The 25,952-nt window shown below is 43.0% G+C and overlaps 1 protein-coding gene and 1 long non-coding RNA gene across 3 annotated transcripts in view; one reads left to right on the top strand and one right to left on the bottom strand.

Annotated features, from left to right (window-relative positions):
• LOC125335241 overlaps positions 1-25,707 on the top strand; it is a 208,245-nt gene extending 182,538 nt beyond the window's left edge. The window contains exon 4 of the long non-coding RNA XR_007207391.1: positions 24,653-25,707. This is a non-coding gene — a long non-coding RNA (uncharacterized LOC125335241). The remainder of the gene's footprint in view (positions 1-24,652) is intronic.
• The window catches only part of ADGRD1 (adhesion G protein-coupled receptor D1), a 136,381-nt gene that overhangs the window by 32,999 nt on the left and 77,430 nt on the right, over positions 1-25,952 (bottom strand). For both annotated transcript variants that reach the window (XM_048322714.1, XM_048322715.1), the window contains 5 exons: positions 12,885-12,988; positions 10,420-10,531; positions 6,146-6,299; positions 3,092-3,158; positions 2,043-2,109 (listed from right to left, as the gene is read on the bottom strand). In XM_048322714.1, the coding sequence (XP_048178671.1) occupies positions 2,043-2,109; positions 3,092-3,158; positions 6,146-6,299; positions 10,420-10,531; positions 12,885-12,988 (504 nt within the window). The remainder of the gene's footprint in view (positions 1-2,042; positions 2,110-3,091; positions 3,159-6,145; positions 6,300-10,419; positions 10,532-12,884; positions 12,989-25,952) is intronic.

The following is a 25,952-nucleotide window of genomic DNA, read 5'->3' as shown; positions in this document are numbered from 1 at the left end:
AAGGCTCCATGATGTCTGGATTGCTGCGAGGCTGGGGCAGGATAAAAGTGGACTGTGCCTGCCTTGTCTCTAGGGAGTGGGAGTTGAAAGGAGCAATCCCCGTTTTCCTCACAGCATAATCCTTTTTCTTGGCAGAGAGAAACTGTGGACCAAACTAGTCAAAAACTGCTTTTTGAGAGGTATTTTCAGACTTAAATGCTAGTTTATGCAACTGGTGGCTAATCTGTTATTTGAAGAACACACATATGCACACACACCAGATAGTGTTTAGCCTTGTTATTTCCCTATAGGCACTAACACATTTTTCAGCTGGAATATTCAATGCCCAGAGAGGTAATTTGTCAGCTCACTTGCTGCTATTTTGGGCAGAGCTGAGTTTAGACTATTTAACAAATTGCTCTACGTGGATCAACCTTTGGAGCTCACCCTTTCTCTTTCTGAAAGTATTTGTATCCCTACAAGAACATAATTTGAGCTGCACAAATGTTGTGTATCATAAGTTAAAGCCAGACAGTTAAGCTCTTACTTTCTCTGCCAAGCAGCTGCACACGCAAATTGCTGGAGCCTTGCTCAGGTGAGTAAGCATTTCACTGCCTGGTGTGTTTTGGTTAACACCATCCTTGGACAGCAGCCTGGAAAGTTTGATGTTACTGACTGCATCTCATTTCCTCCTTTGGTGCTGGACAATGGCCAGGAGGCAAGTGCTAACATGAGGAGGAGACATATGAATATTGGATTATTCTAATTGCTCTCCAATCATCAATATCTACATACCTTTGAATATAAACTCACACACAGAAGTTCAAGGTATACCTTCTGTTTGCCAAATAGTTACAGACGTATGCAGTGGTAAAAGCTGGTTATACTCATATATATATATATAGTTATATAGTTATATATATAGTTATATATATATGTACTCCTTCTAGATACATGTATATATTCCTTCCTTTGGCTTGTGAGCAGGATTTGTGGGGGGTTTTTGTGTGGTGAAATCTGTGGAAGTTTCTCTGTGCTTTTTTTTAAAATGTCCAGGCCTCTAAAAATCTACACAAAGCTTTAAACGTAACCTGTTTGCACTGATCAGTGAGTCTATCGTATCTTCATACTTTCAATCTGACTTTATAGCCTGCAGGAAACATTGTAGATAACCTGGTCAATAAAAGTCTTAGAAACAGTGCTGGAGAGGTGCTAATCTCGTGCAGGGCTCTGCAAACACTCTCAACTCCTTAAGTAACCACAGAGGTTGAGCTACAGCTCACTGTGATTTAATGTGAGCATCGTTACCTGCCACAGTGTTCGTGTGTCAGCGCCCGGCCGTGACCCTGCACCCTCCCCTGGAAAGCTGCTCTTCATGACGGCTGGCAGAGGTGCTGGGCAGCCACCTGAGCCCAGCAAATTCACCCTAACAGCCCTGCCGTGATCAGCCAGACAGCCTGCCCTACCTGACAGCAAACCAAAACCCAGAGGATGAGAACAGATTCCTGAGCACTGCAGGGACACAGGTGTGGAGCAGCCTGGTGCCTCCCCTGAGCCCCCCCAAAGGGTGACAGCTCACACCACTGTTCCAACACATCCCTGCTGCTGCCTGGTGCTCTGCTGGTGACCATCTGCACTGGGGCACCCACAAAAGCTTCAAACACCAGTGGGATGGAATCAGGCTTTCAGCCTTTACTGGTGTACGTGAAACACTAACCACAGAGTCTGTTCTTTTGGAGGATATTTCTGAGAAATGTCAAAACTCCCAAGACCACTTGGTATCACACAGTTATTAATGACCCCAGCAGGGCTGTCCCACTATTTCAGGTCCTATCTTTGTCTTTGAATAATGACATTAACAGTGTGATAATTAATATGCATAAACTAATACACACCCATGTATGACACAAAAATTCGGAGCAGGAACCAAGAATTTCTGGAGAACTCAGGACTGCTGTTTCACTGGGCTGGCACAGAGGCTGACCCCAGGCCTTCAGCCAGTTCTGCTGCGTGGCTGACACAGAGACACAACAAGGAACAGCAGCTGCTGTGGTTTTACCTACCAGAATGACAAACATCGCTGGCGCCACGAAAGCCCAAATGGCTCCATTCTCCAGTGAAAGCCAGCAGCTGCAGGGAGAAATCAGAGCGTTTTCAGAGGAAACACACAGTCATCAAATTAGTAATGTTATTAATTTAAAAAAAGCCACAACTTACAAAACAGCTAAAAGAGAGTGCAAAAAGACTGATGAATTTTGAAAGCAAGAGAAGTGATAGCACATCAGGAAAAAGCTCCTTTTCCCTTCACACTCGGGGGATCCAAGGAGGGATCTCATTTGGATTTGTCACAGAGCCAGTGACAGCTCTGCCCCAGCACACCTTCACAGGAGTGCAAAGATGGGAAGAGAAGGAATGTTTTACTTGCAATGAGTTGTTCTCGTATCCTCGGCCACAAGCAGGCATTTCAGTGCTGGAGCACCGTGAAATGTCTTCTTGGAGCGAATTTGTCTCGTTGGAGCCAGAGACAAATTGAAGCCCTCCTTGCCACTCCTGGCTGGTGGTGGGGAAGGGGCTGGCAAACACAGCCTCACAGGCCCTTCTTACAACCCTGAAGAGATGGGCCAGTTTACCACACACAGAATTATTTTAGGGTTAAATCCTATGGTGTTCTTTCAGATAAATTTGTTCTTCTTCTCCTAAATTAGAAAGGAAATTAATTTTCACAGTTTTGGACATTTTCCATTCCAGATTTCAGGTGTGTAACTGCAGTTTTCTTCAAAAGATTGAGTATCTTTAATCAATGATTGCTCTCATCTTGGTAGAGATGTTTCCCCGCTGAAGAGGGGGTGAGCAGGGAGCTCACTGAGGAGCTCTTCAGTGAAAAGCAGGAAAAACATCTCAGGAGCTTTTTTGTGCATCATCTTTGTGAAAACCAGACTTGAGGCTTCCATGTTTAAGAATATGTCTACACAAGTCATCCTTTTGCAGGCTCCCTCCCCTGCTCCTTGGGAGGATCTTGCAGCACCACAGCCCTTTTAACATGCCTACGAATTTCCTCCACATCAGATTTTTCACCTTATGGCACCTGCAGTGAGGATCTTTTCATACTCACTTGCCACTTTCCCCATAGCTGTGTAGGGATGACGTTGCAGAAATGACACAAATCAGCAGTGGGCAGCCTGCAGGAACACAGATGCAAAGACAATATTAGGAATAAAAGTATTTCTTCCCGTAAGCCCTGCAAGTTCTGCTAAATTTTGTATGAACAGGACAGCTCAGAATCATTTTCAAATTAAGTCTAACTTGACATCCTCCTGCAGCTGTTTCATCCAACATATTTTAATCAACTGATGTCAGACAAACAAAATTATTTTTTAATAAAGCACTAGTTTAACTGTTAAACTGAATCAGTGCTAATTTCCTTGGGAGTCATAGTCATCTTTAAGCCTGGTTTTGGTTTATGGACTTTCTGCCTCTTGCTGTTCAAGCAGTGATACCATGTGAAGCAATATTAGCCTTATTTTAACCACTTTCCCCCAAGTAAGTGCATTTTTGTTCAAGAATTCAAAGTTAGATAGGAGAGCAGAGCTTCTCACAGGGGTGCATGAATAGCAGGTGAGAGGACAGGAACGGGAACATTTGGTTATCCAGAGCATCACACCCGGCAGCAAGAGACAGAAGCAAACTCAGACCCCCCTCAGGTGCCCAATCAAGACTGATTTTAACATAAATATGTAATAAATCTACAAGGTTTCTGTGTTTAGAGGAAACTCTGTTTCCAGATGGTTCTGGCAGTGGCAGTGTGCTGTGCCCTGGGAGGTGGAGGAACGTTCATGGGATGACACAGGGATTACACAAAGGCAGCTCTGGTCCTGCTGTCAGGAGCTGCTCTGGCCCCAGCACTGCCAGGTCCTGTTGTGCCACTTCATTCCAGGCCAGGAGCTGCAGAGGAAGCCAGGGGTTCATTGCCAACAGTTCCAACTACAGTAAAACCCATCCCTTCAAGTATTAAATGATTGCCTGGTAATTCCTGTATGATTTAATAAAATGTGAAGGTTTGAGCTTTTATCATCTTACAGAATTTAATAAACAGGTCCCAGACAGAGTATTAGACATGATAGCTTAAAGTTTCAATTTTCTTTTTAATTCTTTCGGTTTTCTCTGCATGAGGGTTTTACAAAATTCTCTGACAGGCAATTTCTGCTTAATTTTACCTCTATCATCCTGACAAATTCTGTAAAGTTTTCCGGTACTGGCAGAAGTATAATGTTTGGAAGAAGTATTTTCATTCTTTAATAACTGCAACTAGAAGCACATTTATAAATATTTATATATTGATATGAATATGTATTTATTAATATGGGATATACTCAGTAGTTAAGAAGCATTATAATTTGAAAGCTTCTGTGTCTTCTATACATGAAAAAAAACCAAAAAGAAACCCCAAAAATCCAGGCTGTAGAGACTCATTCAAGTCAATTCAAAGCAATTTTAGGACATAAATCCTAAAAGGCTAAATACGTCATTTATTGAGGAAGATGAAGCATTAGACACAAATGAAAGTGTATTTCCTTCCAGTGATGAAAAGTTCTACTTTGCTTGATGGGGATAAGTATATTCTCCCATTTATTTTGAGGAAGTTCATTTTCTATGATTTTCTTCTGCTCTGTTACATCAGATCTGGACAGAAGTCAGGGACTACATCAACTAACAGCAAATAATGACATTTATGTCTTTTGACAGCTCAGAACAAAGTCTTCACTCTGTGACAGTTTCTAAAGGAAAGGAAACTGGCTGGAATAGGAAAACATCCACTATCACAAACTCTACCACCAGCACCCTACAAATGGTGGGACGAAAAATCTTTACTACAACAACCTCTGCCTGATATGCTGAATCACCAAGGCAAAGAAGAAGTAGTTTTGGGGGGTTTTTACCCAATCAATCAGGTGCCTGGTTTATTTTTTGTGCCTTCTAAATCACTACCATTTCACAACCAATAAACCTTGCACAAAATGCCACATGGATGTGACAATCCTGAACCTGTCACACAGACACAGCAAGGGCAAAGCAGAAAATCCTCCAGCTGCAGCTTGTCCCCCCAGTCTGGTGGATCCCATGTTCACCAGAGGATGTGACAACAGCCCTCAGACACAACTGCTAAGAAGAGTTTTAAATGAATGAGGAAAGATGCACGAAATAAAAAGGACATAATTTTAAAAAAAGAACAAGTAAGCAGCTCTTGAAATAGATAAATATTTCACAGCATTACTATCACCCAGATCTGCATGGTGCCAAACAGGTATCAAATATTCCAATTCTGGCTGCAGCAGGTCTGTATTATTGATTTAATTGCTTTTCCTGTATCTCCAAATGAACTTGGAGGGGAGGAAAGATAATGCATATTTTAACATATTTTGAAATTATCTGTAATTGCATAGATATTCCTCTTCTATGTTTTCACATCTATTCTTTGACTCAGTGTACGAGGTTCCCTCTTCTTCCAAATGTGGAGCTTTGTCAAGCACCACTGCTGCTCTTCCAGGGCTGGGAGAGCAAGTGACTTTCATCTGCTGCAAGGGTCTGCAACAAAATACTGAGTTCTGGCTCTCCAAACATGGACACAGATTATGCTTTCATTAGTGCATGTAGAAAGCCTTGAATCGCTGTCTGTGACATTCCCATGTCACAGAACCACTTCTTCGTTCCTAATAATAATATTGGGGTTCTGTGCACAGTTTTTACCTAAGGATTTCAAGGCACAAAGCACCAACTAATGAAGCCTTGTGATACTTCTGTGCTACCGTGCCCATTTTTATGCATGACTTTGCAGAAAGCAGATGGAATAAGCCAGTGTTGTGAGTTAGAACTAAAAAAAGAACATACCAGTGTAGGGAGACCTCCCTCCACAGTCCTGCTATTGATTTGGTAATTAAGGTTCTGATCTGGCCTAGAGAGGTTGTGGCATTCCCTACAGTGGAATTAGGCTCAAGGACTACACATTTTGAAGTCTGATTGCAGTCAGAAAAATTATGCATTTTCTTTACCCAGCAGATGTGCTCTCAGTAAGGCAAACTGTGATCATGAGATGACAATTTCAAATATGCTTCTGAATATAATGTCCTATAGTGAGGAGACTTAAAGTAAGCAGCTACTAAATGCTTACCCCATCCAATTCCATAATAGTATAAGTGCTTGCTTTCTTCTGACCCAAATACTTTGATCACCATGCTGTAAAGATGAAATCCTTCCACCAGCATCCATGCAAAAGCACTCAGGAAGAAAAAATGAAGGAGAATGGCCAGTATCTTGCAAGGCAGCTAAATTAAGAATAAAAATTAATACATTAGTCCTTTGTGGTACAGTCACATTGGTTTTCTATTTTCTTTTTTTTTATCTATAGACATTTACATGCTAAATGCTAAATCACTGAAGTAAAACTGTCTTAAAAGAAAGCACTAGACAATTTCATTTTTCTACTGCATTTTCAGATAACTTCAGAGTAACAAATCCTCTTACCTTTAAAAAAAATCAAAAAACCCCCTAACAACATTGCCAAATGTAGTGTGGAAATCCAAATGTTTTATTTATTTATAGCAGTAGGAGCAATACTCCCACTAAAGTCTGCAAAATATTTAGGAAATCAAAACTGAAGTGTCTGCATCTGGTTGCAGAGCCTGTAGTAAATAAAGGAGTTGAAGAAGTGGGGTACAAGTGCTGTCCTGCACCCTGCTCCCTGGTTTTCCTTGCATTGCTCCTCTCAGTGGTCTTTACATTTTTCTCTAAGCCTCCCACCAGCCTGGCTTACCAAAACAGGAAAACCAAATCCTTTCTTCCTCCCCATGCCTCAGGTGCTCACACCACTCCCTGTCCTCACTTTTTGCTTCCCGAGGTCTCCCCAGAGTGGCTGCGCCCATCACTCAGTGACTGAGCAGACGTGGCTGTGCTGATCCCACCAGGAGAAAACCCCGTTGGGTTTGTTTCAGAGAGGCACAGCTCAAACACGCTCTGGGAACGTCCCAGCCCTGACTCAGTTCACGTCTTGGGGCAGGCTGATGGTGACAGACCTTCTGCCCTGTGGCTGTAACACCCCTTCTGTGGCACCTACAGAATTGTCGAGGGGTTGCTTGCATCCAGTCCATGGAAATGGGAAGACTTTTGCCTTCCTCAGCTGGACAAGCCCCAGAAAGGCTCCTGGCAGGTGGAGTCTGTGTTGGGGAGGCACCACCAGTAGGAACCAATTTGCTGCCTCAGATGTTAATCGTCAATTCCCTTTGTTGCATGAGCTAAGCTGTGCTGTGCTGGCATTTTATTCTTTATGTGGATGATTAGAGATTTTGTACTCTAATGAAAATTAAAATGTTGGGACTTGATAGTATAACGAAAATGGAGGCTTTCCTGCCCAGTCTCACTTGTACTAGTGCGAGGACATTCCAATGCAAATCCAGTGGGACTACGTGTATTCAAAAGCAATAAATTTGGGGTTAATTCGTGTGAGTGAGGTCTGTATGTAGTTTAGTATTTCACAAAATTCAGTGACATGTTATTGAACCAGATTAGTTTATTGACAAAAGCTGTAAAAGCCTTTCCAGTTAATTTTATCATAAGGCTATAAAATCCATTTTAATGCCTTTTGATTTCTACCAGAAGATTACTCCACAAAAATATAAATGCAACATAAAGCTGACTTACAGGCTATTTCTGTCAAATGGATAATTTCCAACTTTTGAGTAGCCAAACAATATGAATCACAAAACAGCAGAAAAATAACACACCGTGAAGTAGCAGGAGGCTGGTCTGGATATAATTTTATGTAATACCTACTTGCAGATTTGTACATAAAATCCATAGCAAAGTTGCTGCTCATTCTGATTTTTTCTTTTTTTGGACTTAATTGTTGCTTAGGAGTTACTCTTAAATGGAAAAATTGCCTTCTACAAAAGCACTGAAAAGCTGAGCCTTTGCATACTAACCCCAAGCATCTCTCGTGCTGCACCATGTGAAACACTGTACTTCTAGCAGAACACTGGTAAAAAGGCAGATCTTGTTACTGTTACTCTTAGAGCTGACAACTCGAGAGTCTGTGAAAATAGAAAAAGCAGCCCAGCCAGCAGCAAGGTCTGTCATATTATTGTTGTTGAGAAAGTAAAGCAGACTCTCAGAAAGGCCTCTCAGAAAATATCAGTAATTTTTTTTTACTGAGGACAGTCTTAAAACAGATAGGTAAATTTATACATATATCACAAACAAAAGCAGCTCTTTTCACCTCTCCATCTGGAAGTTTCCAGCAATGCTGAGTTCAATACCCTGATCCAGAACTGCAGATAGTACAGACATTAAATTTTCTGGTTGTGCTGGAAAAAACCCAGTGCTGGCTGACATCTTTTACTTCAATTTTCATCTTCCTATGTCTAAATAATATTTCAGTTTTCCCCACAAACACACTCAGGTGTTTGGAAGGCTTCAGTAGGCTAAAGAAGAATTGCTTTAGTACGAATTGTAAATCATTAAGTTATGCATCTGAAAATACCAGGGAATGCTATATACCATATCTGCAGTCAGAACCGAAATACCCCTGGAGTCAGAGGTGGGAAAATGATGGGGAGGTTCAAAGCAGCCACACAAGGAAGAGATGCCAGCTCAGCGCCTAGTTTTGAGGCCGTTCCCTGTGGCACAATTCTTGCATTGCCTCGAGTAAGGGGTACCACGAAGGGTCCTGCAAGGGCACCAACAAACGGCTCAGCACTGACACAGCCAGCCCTGGCACAGGCAGAGGATCACAAATTCACACCTTCTCGTGTAAATACTGCCTCCCTCTTTTTGTAAACGACCGTTTAGCAGTTCAATTACAGCTGCAATTAAAGGTATTTAAGCTGCTGTCAAAGCCAGCGGGAGCAGAGCAGGAGTAGGTGAGGACAGCAGACTAATAAAAGGATGAATCACAACTCCCTCGGATTCCAAGAGGACAAAGCATAAAAATAAGAGCACAGCAGACAGTATTTACATCACGTTTGTCAACTTTAAGATCTTCACAGTGTTAGCCCATACAATTACAGCTGTTATAGAGGAGGTAGGGCTAAAAAATCCATGGGTTCTGTGAAGCATTTCATTTTGCAAAGCCTGAGGTGTAAAACAGGTCTTGCTTTCTTATGCTACTCCCGATTTCACCGAAGTAGGTTTGGAACAGGCTTAAGAGAAACTATGCAGCTATTAAACTGCAGCTTCAGTCTGTGTGAGCATTTCACAAGCTTGACTAAACAAGCAGGAGCTCTGTGTGTGAACAAGGCGCATCATAAATGTAGGTGCCGCTGGGACTGGTCCCCGGAGAACATGGGCTCTGCCTGCGTCCAACCCAAACCTGGAAACACAACTCGTATTTCACAGTAGTTTAAAAGATTGAAGGTGATGCTGGCCTTCGTAAGGTGTAAAGAGGCTGTCACACACCATCTGAAGTGACTCAGATGAATTGTCTGAAAATTTGGAATGGATGAAAAAGAAAAACCTGTGAGAACACTACACGCTGTTAGACGCTGAGTGAGCCTTTTATTGCCCTCAAGCCTATGCCCTTTCATCAGGGTTTTAGCGCTATACTTAAAGAGGATTATTTTCATGCCTGGTTTCTACTGTCTTCAGCTTCATCTTTTTCTGCTCTCCAATGTCTCCATTTCATTTTCCTTCTAAACCATTCCCTACCATTTTCTCCCTTGCACATTGCGTGACTCATTCAGGACCCATCTGAATGTTAAACAGCAAAAGAGTATGAAGTTAGTTTTCCAAAGTGCTTTTAGATCTGCAGGTAATAACTGCTTGTGCAAACCAGACAGTACAGTTATTTATAAACTCAACAGAAATTCAAGGGATCCCATTTGAGCTGAATATAAATTTAGGTAACCATTGTACTGGCAGAATGAAGAATGTGCAAACCTCATATTTACTTGTACTGAGAATAAACAAAAACACCACCCCAACCCCCCCAATAATAGAAACCACCGGCTGCTTCTGAAAAGTATTTTGGAATAGCAGCTGGTCACCAAAGTAGCCAAGTTGTTACCAGCAAAACACAGAGCACCCTGGAAGTTTATTGTAAAATCAGGTTTTGTTTCTGCTCTTCAGGTGGGACTTTCCATCAAAGACATTACATTACTTTAAATTGCATTTTTTAAACACAGCACTGGAAAGAAATTGGTTTTACTGGTATGTGATACTGTTAACTTGGCCTTTTGTCTTAATCTAACCCAGCTGCTTTAGATGCCAGTTTTAATGGTTTAGATCCTGGTACTCAGCATAAGGAGTTCCCCTGTGTAGTAGGATGGCATTTTTTGGCTAAGGCATGTTAAAAATAGATCTCACATGGAAGACACTTTCCTGCACGTGGCACGTGGCATTCATTCCACAGAGTTGCCTCTCAAAACAAACAAAATCATCCTTTCTAGGACTTACAGTTCCAGGGCTGAACTGGAAGCTGGTGAGCAGCAAGATCTGGGCCAGCAGCACAGCAAAGGACAGGTTGGCGTGGATGTGGTAGCGCTGGTTGCGGATGGTGCTGACAGACCTGGCAGGAGACAGGAACACGTGAATGAAGCAGTGTTCCAAGAGGCACGAACATATCTATGATTTATCAGCAAGCATTTAAATTGGCTTTTGGTTTTGGTGGGGTTACCAGGGTGTCTTTTGAACTCTCCTTCCACCAGGATGGGGTGGCACCTGATGAAAGGCAGCAGAAAGATCGATTTGCACATGAGCAAGCTGATGACTAGTGACAGAATATTAACACAGGGAATTGGTTCCAGTTCTGACTTACACCAATATAACTTCTGAGCACAGGAGCTATATCTCCATACACAGATGGGCCATGCCTATCTTGACAGGGACCTGACTGTGGTTGCAACACCATTTGAACATATCTCTCTTGGCTTTTCAAAAACCACCTGGAAATCTGACAAGAACAGGCTTTCCTGGAAGTCTTCTCACCTCGTGTTTCTGTTCTCATCCAGAAATAGGAAACAGAAAACAAAAACATTGATTTGAACATCTCAGGCCTTTTGTCTAATTCTGTTCTCTTTAAAAAACAAACAGCCCTGGTGGTAACAGGTTTCCTATTCCAATCCACACTGCCTGCTGCACTGCTCCACACGAAGAGGATGAAGAGGGAGATGACCAGAAGTATCAAGATCCCAAAAAGTAACTCAAGGATGCACTGCCTGGTGCCAATGGCTCTCTAATGAGGAGTTCCCTGTATCACAAACTGGAATGGTGTTACCCAGGAGGGGAGCAGGGCTCACTGCCCTCCCGGGAAGGGGCTGCCCCTGCCAGGACATGGAGTAGCAAAGAACTTGCCAGATTCTTCTCCACTTATGTCACAGTCATCTAACACCACATTGCAAAATTTCACTTCAGCTGCTTAATGAGACCCTGCTCTCCAGTGAAAAGATAATAAAATTATTTTTAATTGGCAGTTGGAAGGATGCTGTCTGTAGGTGGGGTGCTTAACCCTGTGACAGTCAGCTGGCTCCAAGCTCTCTTCCAAGTCTTCTGTTTCTCTCCAGTTTCCCGAGGAGTTTTCAGCCCTGCTGCAGCAACACCTCTTCTTTTTTGCTCCTTTTTCCTTTCTAAACACTCCAAGATCCAATTTTGCACTCAGACTAAAATGGAGCAGATCATTCCCCTTAGCCTAAACATGCCAACAGCACGGTGCCAGATAGGCAGATGTTGGACTTATTTAGAGTGGATTTTGCCACACATTATTGCTCTTAATCCAAGTATGACCCACACAGACCTTGGAACTTGGAAATAATACGGGGTCTGGAAAAAAACAAGCATTGCAATCAGTTTACTGAGATGTAGCAAGTCCTTTTCCCTAGAAACTGGCCTCTTAACAGGGTGTCCAAAATACATGCTCAGGCACAGAAAACAAAAACTGAACTCTTAAGTGGGAACAATATGGTTTAGTGTGTGAAAGGAGACAAGAATCCCACTCCTTTCTGTACTCCTGAAGTGCTGCACAACCTTGGACAAGTTGCTTCACCCTTAGCCAGGTTTTCTATTTTTTATTTAGACACAAACCTTTATGAAAGCTTTTTTTTCAGAAATGTTTGTATCAAACCCAGCTGGGCCTCAAACTCATTTGTCACTGCTGGAACATAAACAGGAATAAAGGCCCTGAGTGCCCTGGGGCAGAAACCTTCCCAGCACAGAGAGCCCTCACAGGGGCTGCCCTATACTGGGCAGGAGATCCAGAGGTTTTTAACCACAAGCCATGGAGTGAATTTCACACTGCTTACAGTGTCCTTCATCCCACTAAAGCAACACTTTGAAAGACCAGCCTAATGGAGAACAACAAGATACTTGAATATAAATGTGGGTTGTATGAGGTAATTGTGTACAAGTTGTGTGAAACTAAAGTCAGGCAGCTAACGCTGACTGAGATTTCCTTACTGGGCATTCCTTTATAAACACTGTGCCTGACAGACAGGACAGTGGAAAGGCAAAAAGTGCTCTCTGCATACTCCAAGCAGTCCAAAGATGCAGGGGGGGACAGAGGGGGTGATCCTGCAGTCCCTGTTCGCATTGTACTGGTTTGAGCTCCAGACCAAGACTCCTACAAGCCTCTTTGCAAGATGCCTCAACTACAGCAAAGCACAGACAGTTAAAAAAAAAAAAAATTAAATCTCTCATGGGATAGAAATACCTTGCTATGTAAAGATCATCCCATTTCAGAAAATGAAGGTAATTTAGAAATAATCAGCCAAGTGTTACAAATACATGTGCAGAATCTAATTAAGGAAGGTTGTAGAATTAATAGTCTTTGTTTTATCCTGAGCACCTGAAGGGATCCTACCTTGGAATTCACTGCTTGCCTTTCGGCGTGATGGCTGCTCAGCAGATATTAAGTTAAAATTACTCACGACAATACCGCGAATGTGACCAGCGTGATCGCCAGGCAGAAGATGGACAGGGCGCAGCCAATGTAAGTGATGGAGGAGAGGGCCACCTGGTGTTCTCTTGTTAGCTGTGCAGGAAGGAAAAAACCGAGAAAAGAGCTATTCATTGATGTCTCCCACGGCAGAACCAGGCTCGGCCCCCGGCACCCCGTGCGCTCCTCCAGCCGATGCTCCCGGCCAGGGCAATGCGGAGCCAGCTCCAGACTCGGTCACGCAGCCGGGGCACCCGCGTGCCCGTGGCATTTAGGGTCGTCTCCGGTGTCCCAGCCCGGCACTGCCGCAGGACGAGCCGGTTCCAGAACGAGCCCGGCCCGGAGCGGTGCCGGGCTGCAGACGCGGAGCGGCCGGGGCGGCTGGCGGGGCCCGGGGGGCTCTCCGGGGGCACTCAAATCCCTGTGCGAACACCCTCACATCCCTGTGCGAACACCCTCACAGCCCTGTGCGAACACCCTCACATCCCTGGGCGAACACCCTCACAGCCCTGGGCGAACACCCTCACAGCCCTGGGCGAACACCGGAGCGCTCACAGCCCTGAGCGAACACCCTCACATCCCTGTGCGAACACCCTCACATCCCCGTGCGAACACCCTCACAACCCTGGGCGAACACCCTCACATCCCTGTGCGAACACCCTCACAGCCCTGGGCGAACACCCTCACAGCCCTGTGCGAACACCCTCACATCCCTGTGCGAACACCCTCACAGCCCTGGGCGAACACCCTCACAGCCCTGAGCGAACACCCTCACATCCCTGTGCGAACACCCTCACAGCCCTGTGCGAACACCGGAGCGCTCACAGCCCTGTGCGAACACCCTCACATCCCTGTGCGAACACCCTCGCATCCCTGTGCGAACACCCTCACATCCCTGTGCGAACACCCTCGCATCCCTGTGCGAACACCCTCACAGCCCTGAGGACTGACAAACCCGGACGAGCCATAAATCACAGGCCGTTCATAGCCCGCTTGTATTGTTTAATGTATCGTGTTTTCCGTGCTTGCTGAAGGAGCTGGGCTGGCACCTACAGAATGGAAAACCCCAGAAAAGACCCAGCGTGAGCAGTAGGAGGGCAAATCTTGTCTTAGCCCCTGTGTCTATCTACAGGCGTCTTTTGTAGTGGTAATTCAATTTTTATGAACGTTTAAACTGTAACTCCACAGTGCTCTCCACCAAGATCTGTGTTAAACCTGGACAGAACCAATGCGAGGGACAGCATGGTTTGGCCATTCATCTTAAATTAATCGGAGTCTGTTTTAATTTTCCATGCAAGTTCTCATAAAAGAATGACAAAAAAGCCACACCCAGCAAAGGGAGCCAGGCAGCATTAACATATAATAAGTAGAACAGAGCTAGGCAGGAAAAAGTTTTCTCATCCTAGAAGAATTTTCAAACATTTTTCCTGACTTGCTTTTGGATAGATTTGACATTTTCATAAACTGAACATAATCTGGGGGGGAAAAAAATTAGTCAATCAAAAAGTTTTAATTTTGATGCTTGAAATACTGTTTTATTTCAATCTCTATTCACTATTAATTAAATTCCAAGCTGAAAACTCATTCAAAATATTTATTTATTATAAAAAAATACTAAAAGGAACAGTATCTTTTCCAAATTTTTTTACAGCAACTTTATCTAATAAAAACTAATCCTTTCTCATATGTTTGGGATTTTCTATTATTTTACACACACACAATAAAATTTCCCACCCAAATAAAGTATTTCATTAGAGATTATCAAACTGAAGCAGTTCCACCAATAAACTCCCCACTAAAATTCCTTTTGAAGGAGAGAAATAATGTGCCCTGTGGTTATGAGAAAACATAAATACAGGCAAAAAGATGTGGTGTGTGTGTAGATTTTTATCGTAATTATCTGCCAACTGTACCAGCTCACGTATGGGGAGTTTTACAGCAGAACTTGTGACTTGCTCAGCAGTCTGAGAGCCATTAAGGGATGCAGCAGCACTGAAAGACAACTGTTGCTATGGTGTTACAGTTCCTAGGAAATATGATGCAGCTCTTGAGTATTTTTTCTTTTTCAGTCAAAGACACATTTCTTTTCCCTGACTGGACAGCATCAATTACAGAAACAAAAGAGTTCTGTGTACTGGAACAGCTTAAAAGCTCCAGATAATTCCTACAAAAGAGATCCTATCATCCCTCATCCCCCAAAGAAGCCAAGCACAGGCATTCTTCACAGGATATTCCTGAAATAGGAATAATCTGTGCGGTAAATGGAGCAGTTTAGAAGTGATTTCCTCATCAGGTACATTCATGTCCCAAATGCCTGAACCTTATTTCCTGATTTCTCCAACAGACATCCTTTTCTCTGGCTACAGGTGACTCACAGTTCTACAGGAGGAGGGGAGCAGAGGAAGCTTTTCAGATTTAAAGTCTCTCTAAAATCAGTATTTCGAAGCAGTTCAAGGCTTTCTTTCACTCCTTTCACTCCCAGAGTCCTTCAGCCAGAAAATGTTCCCTAGAGAGTTTCCCTGCTCAGTGAAAATTTAGATTTACAGTGGTCTATCAAGGGGTTTGCCTTGGCAGAGCTCTCAAAGGGGTGGTGGTGTCTTACTGTCACATACAAATACAGGAAATAGCAAGGACCAAACCAGGGGAAATGGGCAAAAATCACAGAATCACAGAATGGCCTGGGTGGGAAGGGACCTTAATCACTCAGTGCCAGCCCGGCCATGGGCAGGGACACCTCCCACTGTCCCAGGCTGCTCCCAGCCCCAAAGTCCAGCCTGGCCTTGGACACTGCCAGGGATCCAGGGGCAGCCACGGCTGCTCTGGGCACCCTGTGCCAGGGCCTGTCCACCCTCCCAGGGAGCAATTCCTTCCCAGTGTCTCATCTAAAGCTCCCCTCTTTCAGCCTGAAGCCGTTCCCCCTTGTCCTGTCACTACAAGCTCTTGTAAACAGTTTCTCTCCACCTTGTAGGCTCCCTTCAGGCGCTGGAAGGCCACAATTAGGTGACCCTGAAGTCTTCTCTTTTCCAGGCTGAACAAATCCAGTTCTTTCCTTGTGGGAAAGGTGCTCCATCCCTCTAAAAATCAAACTCCTTGGTTTTTTTCCCATAGTAATCCAAAAGAAGATGGTGATCACACAAATACTTTTTTTCTCTCTAATTTCTTTGATGTCATGCTTCTAGGAAAGTCTCTCTCTGGGTTTTAATTCAGTCTTTCTCCACAAACCCCTGCAGGGCAAGACATGAGTCAAGCTCTCACAAGTGGAGCCTCTATTACTTAAAAATGAAAAAGGGAAAAAAAATTTCTTAACAACAAAATGTGGAAGATTCACTGAAACCTGAAATAACCTACACAGGTCCCTGCATCTGTGAGATGGAAATTGCTCTTGCTCTGGTGAACACAACCAAAATCTGATGATGCTTTAAGAATGATGCTCCTAAATCAATACTCACATCAGTGTGGTAACAGCTATTTCAAAAGCAGCACCACTGCAGTTCACCTTCTCATCTCGCCTTGAGTGAGGGGCAAAGTCTGTGGGCAGCTCTGAACCATCTTAAAATTGTAATTAAGGACTCAGTGGAGCCTGCAGTAGCTGTTCTCAAAGGGAGCAGTTGGGCTGGAGGGTGCAGGAGAGGGTGAAACCAGCTCCTTCCTATGGGTGATGGGAATTGCAGGAGAAAGAACACAGCACGAAAAGAAGGCTTGGAATGATTCCCAGGGTGTGCAGCCGCACGTTAGGGCTATGGAGAAGGAGAGAAAAGAACCTATACTTAAACCTCTCCCACCCCATCTGTCACAGTACATCTGGGTGCGGTGTGTTCTCATTTTGAGGGATAACAAGGAGCAATTTGTTGGAAGCACCTGGGTTGTCAAAGCACTGGGCCTCACTAATTAAGAAACAATTTCAATAAATTCTAATGCTCTGATAAGGGCTGGTTTCACCTTACCTCAGCTTGTCTTTTTGAAAGTTTACAGACTTCCTGCATGATGTGGAATATAAAATAGTAATTTGGGATGTTCATGTAGTCAGCACAAAAGCTCTAATCAAGCTGTAATGCTATTATTAAAGAAAATAGCATTAAAAAGTACCAAATGAAACATTGAGCAATCTGTGAAGTAGTCCCATGAGCCTGATTCTCACACTTGTCCCAATCCACATTAAATTATTCTTTTCTTCTAAAATGTTTTGCTTCCTTGGATTTACATGGTCATTCTTTTACCCTGCAGCGAGCTGAAAAGCCAGGAAACGAGCTCATGCAGCCATGAGCGTGAGCAATCACCAACACGGAGAGACAGATGTTTCTCAGTTTCAGCTTTGACAAAGTAAAATCAAAAATTCCTGCCTCATATAAAACCCCCACGTTTTAGCTTAGGCTGTAACACCCTTCATCTTGAGCGCTGCTAAAAGCCTGGACAAAGAACGGGTGGTTTCAGTAGTCCCACCCCTCTGTGGCACTACAGCCCATCGTCCTGCTCTGGTTCTCCCTCATAAAAGAAGTTACTACATTGCTCTACACTTTTATTTTGGAAGCTCACAGGCAAGCAGATGGCCTGAGAAGTGATCCTGGAAAGAGACCAGTTCAGACTCCAAATATGTATTTTTCATTTATAATGTTGTTCATAGAAAAAAAAAAAAAAAAAAAAAGGAACATGAAAGAGTGATATCTAACCTCTCTGTTTAAAAATAACTGCACGGAGGATGAAAGTATATTATTATAATGGGATGGCACTTTTCATCTCTGGAGTAGCTGGGAAAGGTCAGTTCAGGCTGAAAGACTTATTCAATAGGCTCTACAAGAAAAATTGTTTGTATGTAGAAGAGAAAACCTCCTTATTATTGGGAAGTTAATGAGTGACCACATGCAGGAGCACAGCAGCCACTGGGCAGCTCAGAGCACCTGCCTGGGCCACACAGGGCTCTCTGTTCAGTGCTCCCTTCTCCCGTGGGACATTTGCCCTCCTGCCCCTTTTTGAAATTATTCTCCTCTCAGGCTGTTGACTGCACCTTTTCTGCTGGGCAAAGAGTGCACTTTTGGCTTTCTCCAAAGGAAGGGACTTTTTGGGAAAGTTCTAACCTAGAATTTTCTTCTTCACATACCATGAAACATCCCTTTATTTCTGCCTTTAGAGGTCACACAAGAGACACAGGGCTGAGAGCAAATACTTAAACCAAGGTTTGTCATAGCTGATCCTGAAAGGGTTTGTCCCTAAACCAAATTACAACTTCACCATTTAGACACCAAAAGCAGTAATTTCTCTGTCTAAAATACTTTTGAAATCTCCTTTCTGAAAAACAATTCATCTGCCAGAAAAAGGCAACGTCTTGAACCAAAAAAGATTTTACAGCCTTAAAAAATGAGTCCTGCAGTCTGAGGGTGATATCAGACCTCTCACTTGTATTTCAGTCTTACTCACTGGTAGAACCTGGAATATGATATTATTCATGTGCTTATATAGAGGATACAATTCATGAAACCAAAGTTATTTGTTCACTGCTGGAAATGCCACGACAATTGCATTTTGCCCTAAGTCCAAACATAAGAGTGAGATAGATTTCAGTGTCCCCTTTGGTCAGCTCTCCATCTCAGAGAAACCTTCCCACCATGGAGTTCCTTGCAGTGACAGATGGTTTTCCCCCTGTTTATTGATCTGACAGATCTGCCCAGGGCTGCCCAGCACTGAAATCCACCTCAAATTGCCCTCTGCAAAGGCTGAACATCCTCTTTGAGACATTTCTTGGGGAGAGGGAGGGGTGAGCAATTAAGGCTCAGCCAAATCTATCAAAGCTGCACCTTTAAAATGTAATCTGAATCCAATTAAGAAAAGGATGAATAATTAACTTTGGCAGCCTGAGTGTCCCAGAGACGTTAAAACGCTGGCCTTGGCTGATGAAGCCCTCCAGAAAGGCTGCTGAAATTCAATTTCAGTCCAGAGAGGCCTTTATTTATATATTAAATAATAATAACAATACAAATCTCTGTTTTCCTTCAGCTTGCCAAGCACTTTGTTAGGTACATATTCCTCTTTTTTTTTTAATTAACCTCTGTGATGAGTTCAGGAGGCTCAATCTACTCCCTGAGACCATAGGAATGATTTTGGTGGGGCCATGCTTAGTGGCACTGTACAATCACCACTCACAGAAAAGTCTAATTTGATGCACCAACTCCTTTTCTCAAGCCACAATGTATCAGATACTGTGAATTTAAAGAAAAAAGGGTCTCTTAGAGTCACGCTTCACAATGCAATCATCTTTATCAGCCATTTCCAGCAGAACTGGTTTGAATTCCCATTCTCTATTAACTTCACAGCTCCTAGCAATCTGCAATAAAGTGCTGCAGGGGGGGCTTTTCAGGATTAAAGGCACATTTTCCTCCAGCCAGCCCAGCCTGGTGTTGCTTATTTAAAACTTTTCACCATGACACGAAAAATACAGAAATTTCCAAATATGTCTGCCAAGACATTAATTAGTACTTTTAAATGCCCAAATAATTTTTCAAAGTAGTTCTGAGCAACATGTCATCAAACAGTAGGGATTCTGCTCATTACAAATCTCACACAGCAAGTTCTTAGTTCAAATGAAGCTTGAAGGAAGCATGGCAGGGAGGAAGGACTCAAGTTGTGAAGTGGGATCAGATTATAATAAAGTTTGGGAACCAGAAAAGCCAATATTTTCAAGTTCTTCTTAAATCAGTTAGTGCAACACAGAGCAGTGGGTTTTTTCTGCCTTCATTTCAAGTGTAAGACTTGCAGTGTCTCGGGAAATGTTAAATGCTGTATTTACAGCAGATTATCCCCTGTGAAACTCAAGGAGCTGCTTTTGCCCGTACACCTCAGACTGGTACATCTGTTCTCTACCTTCTGTTCCAGCCTGAGCAGGCTCATCCTGTTCTCCAATTAACAGCCAAAATTAAGTCCATCGGAGAGCACTCCAGGAATGATCAAACCCACCAGGGGTCCAGCAGGCTCTGAGAAACAGAGAAATGCAGGTCGCTTGCCAGACTCTGAGATTTTTCAGAGCAGTTGAGGATAATTAAATACCCAGCTCCCAGCAAAATTCAATAAAAATGAGTGTGTCCAGCTCCATTTTCCCAGGCTTGGGCTTTGATTCCAAAAGGCCCACTTGGATTCAGGGCTGGGACTAAGTGAGGCTTGTGCCACAGCCCAGGGTACTCCCGAGCCTCTCCTACACCACCCTTTGGGGAGAAAGAGCACAGAAAGGCCACTGCAGGAGACAGCCAGGGCTCAAAGTACAGAATGGCTACATTTAAAGAGAAAAATGATGGATAAAGGTGCCCTATTTATAACATTTTTGTACTGCATGGGGAAATCCTTTAGTCAGCAAGAAGAACTGGCTGCCAAGTGGTTCAGTGCTTTCATTTCCACCATGGAAAGGAAGTCTCTGTTATTTTGTTAAGTATTCTGATTAAAACAGACTGCTCTATCATGTTCCTCAAACAAAAGCGTTCTTTTGACAATTATAGCACTCTTAAATATTTCTGCTTTTCCAAAATAAAAAGTCATTTTTTGTTCTCCTCCGCTCAGCGAAATCCAGTAACTGCCAAACAATTCTCCAAGGAATTTGAGGGTTTTAGTATCCTGCAGCACTAGTCCAACTTTTTCCATGTAATTCTGTGGGATTAAGGACAACCAGAAAGTCTCCTATTTCCTCTCATCAAAACCAACAGAGCTGTACTGGCATAGAAGTGGAATAGCAAAAGAATGAACAATGGCTCTGAGTTAAAAGTTGAGACTAGTGCTCAATTTTCAGGAAAGATGAGCACGGGTGTAGTAAGGACAAAAGAAATACGAGGCACAATCCCACTGCGAACACATCAGGGAGATGTGCTCCTCCACAGGGACAGTAACCCCTGCAATAAAATGGAGGGGGAAGTGGAGAGAGTGAGAACGAGCAGAGAAAGTTTACAGAGCAATGCTAGAATAAACACAGGCTGATTTATCTTTGTTCATCTGAGGGCTGAGGGCTGTCTGAACTGTCTGTAGAGATCTTCTCAGTTAAAGAGACCATCAATGGCGATAAACAAGGACCCAAAAAACCGCAATGCCTACCCAATTTTTAAATATGCAGCACAAAAGAAAAATTACTGGACTAAGGCATCATTCTTTTTATGTTCCCAGCAACGAAAAGCATGCTGAGAAAAGTAATTATATTAAAATTACAAAACAGCAGAAATCGGAGAGTGCCACATTATTTCCATTTCATTGTCCTATTAGAGTATGTAGCTGGCTGAAAATTTTAAGAAAAAAGCTTATGATTTCAGACTGCTATTTTATTGTACCCGAAGTGCAGTGTTTGATTAATAACTGCAATATTAGATTTAGGAAACAATGCTCCAAACTGATAAATTACACACCTGTCCCCCATATTTTTAAAGCATTTTGCAATACTAGGGATTTTTCAAAACAGCCTTTATAAACACGAACTGATGCATTTTTTTCTCAGTCAGCCATACATTATCAAAACTTGCTGTCAAACTCAGCTATAATGGTGAAAAATAAAATAAAAGCACATATATTGCCCTAAAGAAGAAATTTGGAAAGACTTGCTTTTTGTAACTAGAAGCTCACAGAAAAATACCCAAACCTTTTCAAAATGCTGGGCTCCCTAAAAATGCTATGGGATGTTCCTACAGCTCCATCATCAAGATCAGATGGTTCTAAATATTTTTCCCTGTATAAACACTTGTCTGCTTTCAAGCTCATTGGTGAGTGGCTTGAACTATGTTGATTGATGGCCTCTTCTGATTTGTGAACAGGAGCTACAAATGGGATAAAAACCAAAGTCATTTCTAGCTTAAGAAATGCAGAAAATGTGTTCAAAACCCCAAACAATTTCTGCCACAGATTGTATAACACTGTTGCTTAGCTGGAAATGTCCATCCACATGTGAACTTTACACGAGTAATTTTTGTACTCGCACAGTTGGAAAAGACAGCAAGAGGAAAAACAGGAAAAAAGAACAATTTAAGAGAATGGGAGTCATAAATATTTCAGTTGTGTCCTTCATTGGTCTCTTGGGGGAGGAGGACCCAAACTTCAACCTCTATTTTTCTGTGGGAGAAAATGATTCCTCTTTAAAAGGATCTTTGAGCCGTGGGTCCCCAGGTGTCCACCATCCTTTTGCTGAAATGACATTTACGTGGCAGATGGTACAAATAGCCTGGCACGCTTCGTAGTTGCTGGATCACTATAAAAATAAAATCTGCCAGATGGCTGGCATGTTTCTTGGCAGGAGTAGGGGGCCCCACTGACTGATGGGGGGAAGTAAAGCTGCCCAAAATGAAATAATAGCATCTGAATTTTCTTTGAAGTGCTTTTGAACCGCAGCTTACTCCACGCTGGGTTGGGTTCCTGCTGTCTAGGAAGCTGAGCCATCCCTGTGTCCACGTGTGCCACAGGGGTGCTGCTCATGCCTCTCCTGACAGGGTCACCTGTCCCTGCTGCCCCAGAACGGGACCTCCCCAGCAGCCAGAGAGAAGCCGGCTGAGTTCTCCCCAGGCTCTGTGCCAGTGGAGGGGATCCCATCTCCCATCCTCTGCTGTTCCCACCCAGGTTTCCACCCAGCAGGAAACTGTTGTACCACAGTGCTACAAGCCCCACAGGCAGCACATCGCTCTGGCTCTCTGCTACCTGGGCTTTCTCCAGAAGAAGCAAACATAAACACATTAAAATAAATGGATTCTTCCTTTTTCCTACCCCAGCTATACTGGTGCCCCAGTGTCTCCCTATCTGCAGGGCTGCAGGGCAATACAGACTTGTTCTGGCTGCACTGGATGAAGGAAAACCTGGAACACTGGTCTGTGGATCAGGGAAAGAGAAAGACAGGAATTCCCAAGAGTGCAGCTTCAGCAAGGATTTGCTGTGGGGAGCCTCTTTACCCTGCCTCAGGCTCCCCATCAGAAGAAGAAGCTTCATCAGAGCAATTGTTTAATATCTGCACAACTACTCAGAGTGTCCCACTGCCAGGCTTTGCTGGGAAGATGAGACTGAACAATTCTCAGTCTCACTGACTTGATCAGAGTTGTCAAAATAGTTCCCAGCTGAGTCTCCAAGTTCTGATTGCCTGCTGACCTTGATTACACCCATGCAACTCCTCCAAGGCAATCAACAGTTGAACATGTTCCTTCAGGGACATTCTGCTCCTCTTCAGTGCCATTTTACCTTCAATCAACTTATTTATTTGTTTAAACCAGCTGATGACCACTAATCTCCAAAATTCAAAATAAATGTTATAATGTCTCAAGTGAAAACCAACAAGAAAAACGAATCTCAGCAAGCAAGAATCTGGGCCAGGCGTGATACAGACATAACAGCAGAGTGATAAAACACAAATAATTTCTGCATCCCATGTGGGCCAATTCATCAGCAGGGTAACAGGTCAGTGCCAGGCTGACATCTGAGCACCACATGGCTGTAAGGTTTTCCAAGATGTTTATTTCATTCCTGAAGTAAACGTGCTGCAATTGCTGATCCCCTGCACCTCTGAAGGCACTAAACTGAGCTCATCAGCAGCATTGCTGGTGTCCTTCTTTCACGATCACCGTGGCTTCAGTGCCTTAAATCTCCTGCTGAAACGAATGTAAAATCTGGAGTGGTGTTCAACTACCTTTGTAATCCAAGCTCAGTTTTAACTAATTCACAGCATTCAAAGTTCTTCCCATCCTGGTGTAGAGCTCACAGATATCAGAGCGAAGCTTCATTTTGTCACATTTAAGTTAATAATCCAGAATTTAAAATTTTTCTTTGTGACTAGTCTCTTTCAATTTCTTTCTCTGAATATTGGAATAAAAATGATTTTTCATCTCAGCAGATTTCAGCCTTAGGAGATTTCTTCCAGCTGGCATACAGTAGAACAGTGACTGAATTAATCTAACCTGTTTTGAGTAAAGATCAAGAAGAAAAATGAAGAACTCACAGCTTGTTCCCAAGAACTTTCTTGCATTTCTATGCTCCCTAGAAATTAGACCCACCTGACAGTGTGTGCCATAAATGTCTAACATTTCATCAGCATCCCTCATCTCAGTATTTCAAGTATTCAAGAGAAAGCACCAACAGATGCAAGAGATCCTACAGGTTTGTTCCTGTGAATGTCTCACTGAAACAAAATGAAATCCACGTGAGACACTGTAATGCCTCCCCAAGGCAGGTGCATAAATGGGTAACAGTTCTGCAGTGATAAAGAATATTGAGAATATAGCAGGGCATTTATGTACACAAGAAATGCACAAAATGTGTGCATGGAGAGAGAGATCTGCTGGATGTTGTGAAGGTGGGAAAGGGAGCTGGAGCAGTGCCAGCAGGAAGGGAGGCACTGGGGCAGGTTCACAGGAGCTGCCAGGGTCTGGATGGTTGCTGTAGGTGGAAAAAGCCAGACTTAACCATGTGAAGGAACAAAGAGAAGGAGTTAAGCAAGAAGATTCTTGTTGGAATTTAGCATAGCTCCGGAAAAAAGTCACCATCCCTGACAAAGAATTATCATCCAAGCTAAGATCTCTGGTCATTAGAAATGCCCACCACACCCATCCAGGTGGCAGGGGGGGTACTTCTGAGGAAAGTCATGTATTTTCAGTGTTTGTTGCTTAGGGACACCTCGGCTTTGCCTGAACTCTGTGAGGATTCCATGGTCTCTGTCTGGGAACAGAAAACTCTAAATAACTGCAAAGTCACATTAATGGAAAGCTTATGCCTTTTTTTTCCTTTTTTTTTTTTTTTTTTTTTTTTTTCCTTTTTTTTTTTTTTGAGCAGAAAGAAAATCGATGTGAAGAGGAGCTGAAAGAGTCAGAACACTCATCACCCTAAGCTGGTCTCAGGAGTTCACGGATTTCCACACAAGGGTTCTCCCTGGGGATGTTCTCCCAGGCCTGAAGCTGCTGCATATGTACTGCTCTGTATTGAAACTCTTTATCACTGTCAGCATCCCCCTTTTTTTTTCATACTTTTAATTGTTTTCTGTGCATCTGCCTGCCTTTCTGCAAGGGGTGGCAGAACTATGCACACTGGTTTTATGGTTTTACTGTTTCTCTGACTGCTGCATGAAAGGCTGTTAAGGTGCCCTTGGAGAGGGCCTCTGCCTCTTGGTGCTCCCCTGAGAGCTGCATTTATCAGTACTATGGGGAGAAAGGGAAATTATACTTTCCACAGGAGAGGTATAAAACACCCAGAGAATTCCCATGAAAAATTAATTCCCTTTTATTGGTACCAAAATACAGTGTTTGATGAAAAATTCTACCGTTTTCAAGCAGTTCATTTCTAATAACTTGTTTCCATTTTTTATGAAAAGCAGAGCCCTTTGCGTAAGAATCTATTTTTTTTTCCAGAATCTAGAGAAAAATAAACATTCTGTCAGAAACAGTGATCATACAAAAAAATTTGATCCATTTCAATGGCCACAGATGTATTATAGCTCTGTACACAGAACTGTTCAAATGTGGGCAATTGCACACTCCCAACCTCTTTGACTTGTCTCATATTATCTGTGCACTTCATCTATGAAAAGAAGATTAAAATACATGAAAGTTCAAGATCGGATATAACATCATTGCAACAATTTGTCAGAGCATTGACGACCTGGTGTTCCAAGGGGTGATTTAAAGGGGCCCGTTGAACCTTGGCTCATGAATTTCTGAACATGGTGAACAAACACAAATATGTGCTTAAAATCCACAGCATTTTAACATTTACTTAAGAGGGTTCCAAGGACACCTGAGAGAAGTTTCCAGTTGTCATGTTGATTCAGCAGGCTTTGCTTAGCAAATGTTTTAGGAATTTGTAACTGAGCACAGCCTGCTTGTACAGCTCAAAGGCCAGGAAGTCCATCTTTGCCTGACTCTTATCTTCACGCCAATTACACAATAAAGATAACAATTCTTTTCACTAGTTAAAAAAATTAGTACCACAAGATAATCCTAAATGATCAGTTTAAAGGGTAGGTCTTGGACAAAGATTTAGAATGAGATTTTCCTTTTATCATGAAGGGGAAAGCAGAGCTATGTAAAGCATTCTGCACAAAGTGTGGTGGATGTAAATGCATCAGACTAAAAATTTA

The sequence above is a fragment of the Corvus hawaiiensis genome, chromosome 18, assembly GCF_020740725.1.
Source record: "Corvus hawaiiensis isolate bCorHaw1 chromosome 18, bCorHaw1.pri.cur, whole genome shotgun sequence".
NCBI lineage: Eukaryota > Metazoa > Chordata > Aves > Passeriformes > Corvidae > Corvus > Corvus hawaiiensis.
The sequence above is the reverse complement of the archived record's forward strand: the minus strand, read 5'-3'. Positions and strand labels throughout refer to the sequence as shown.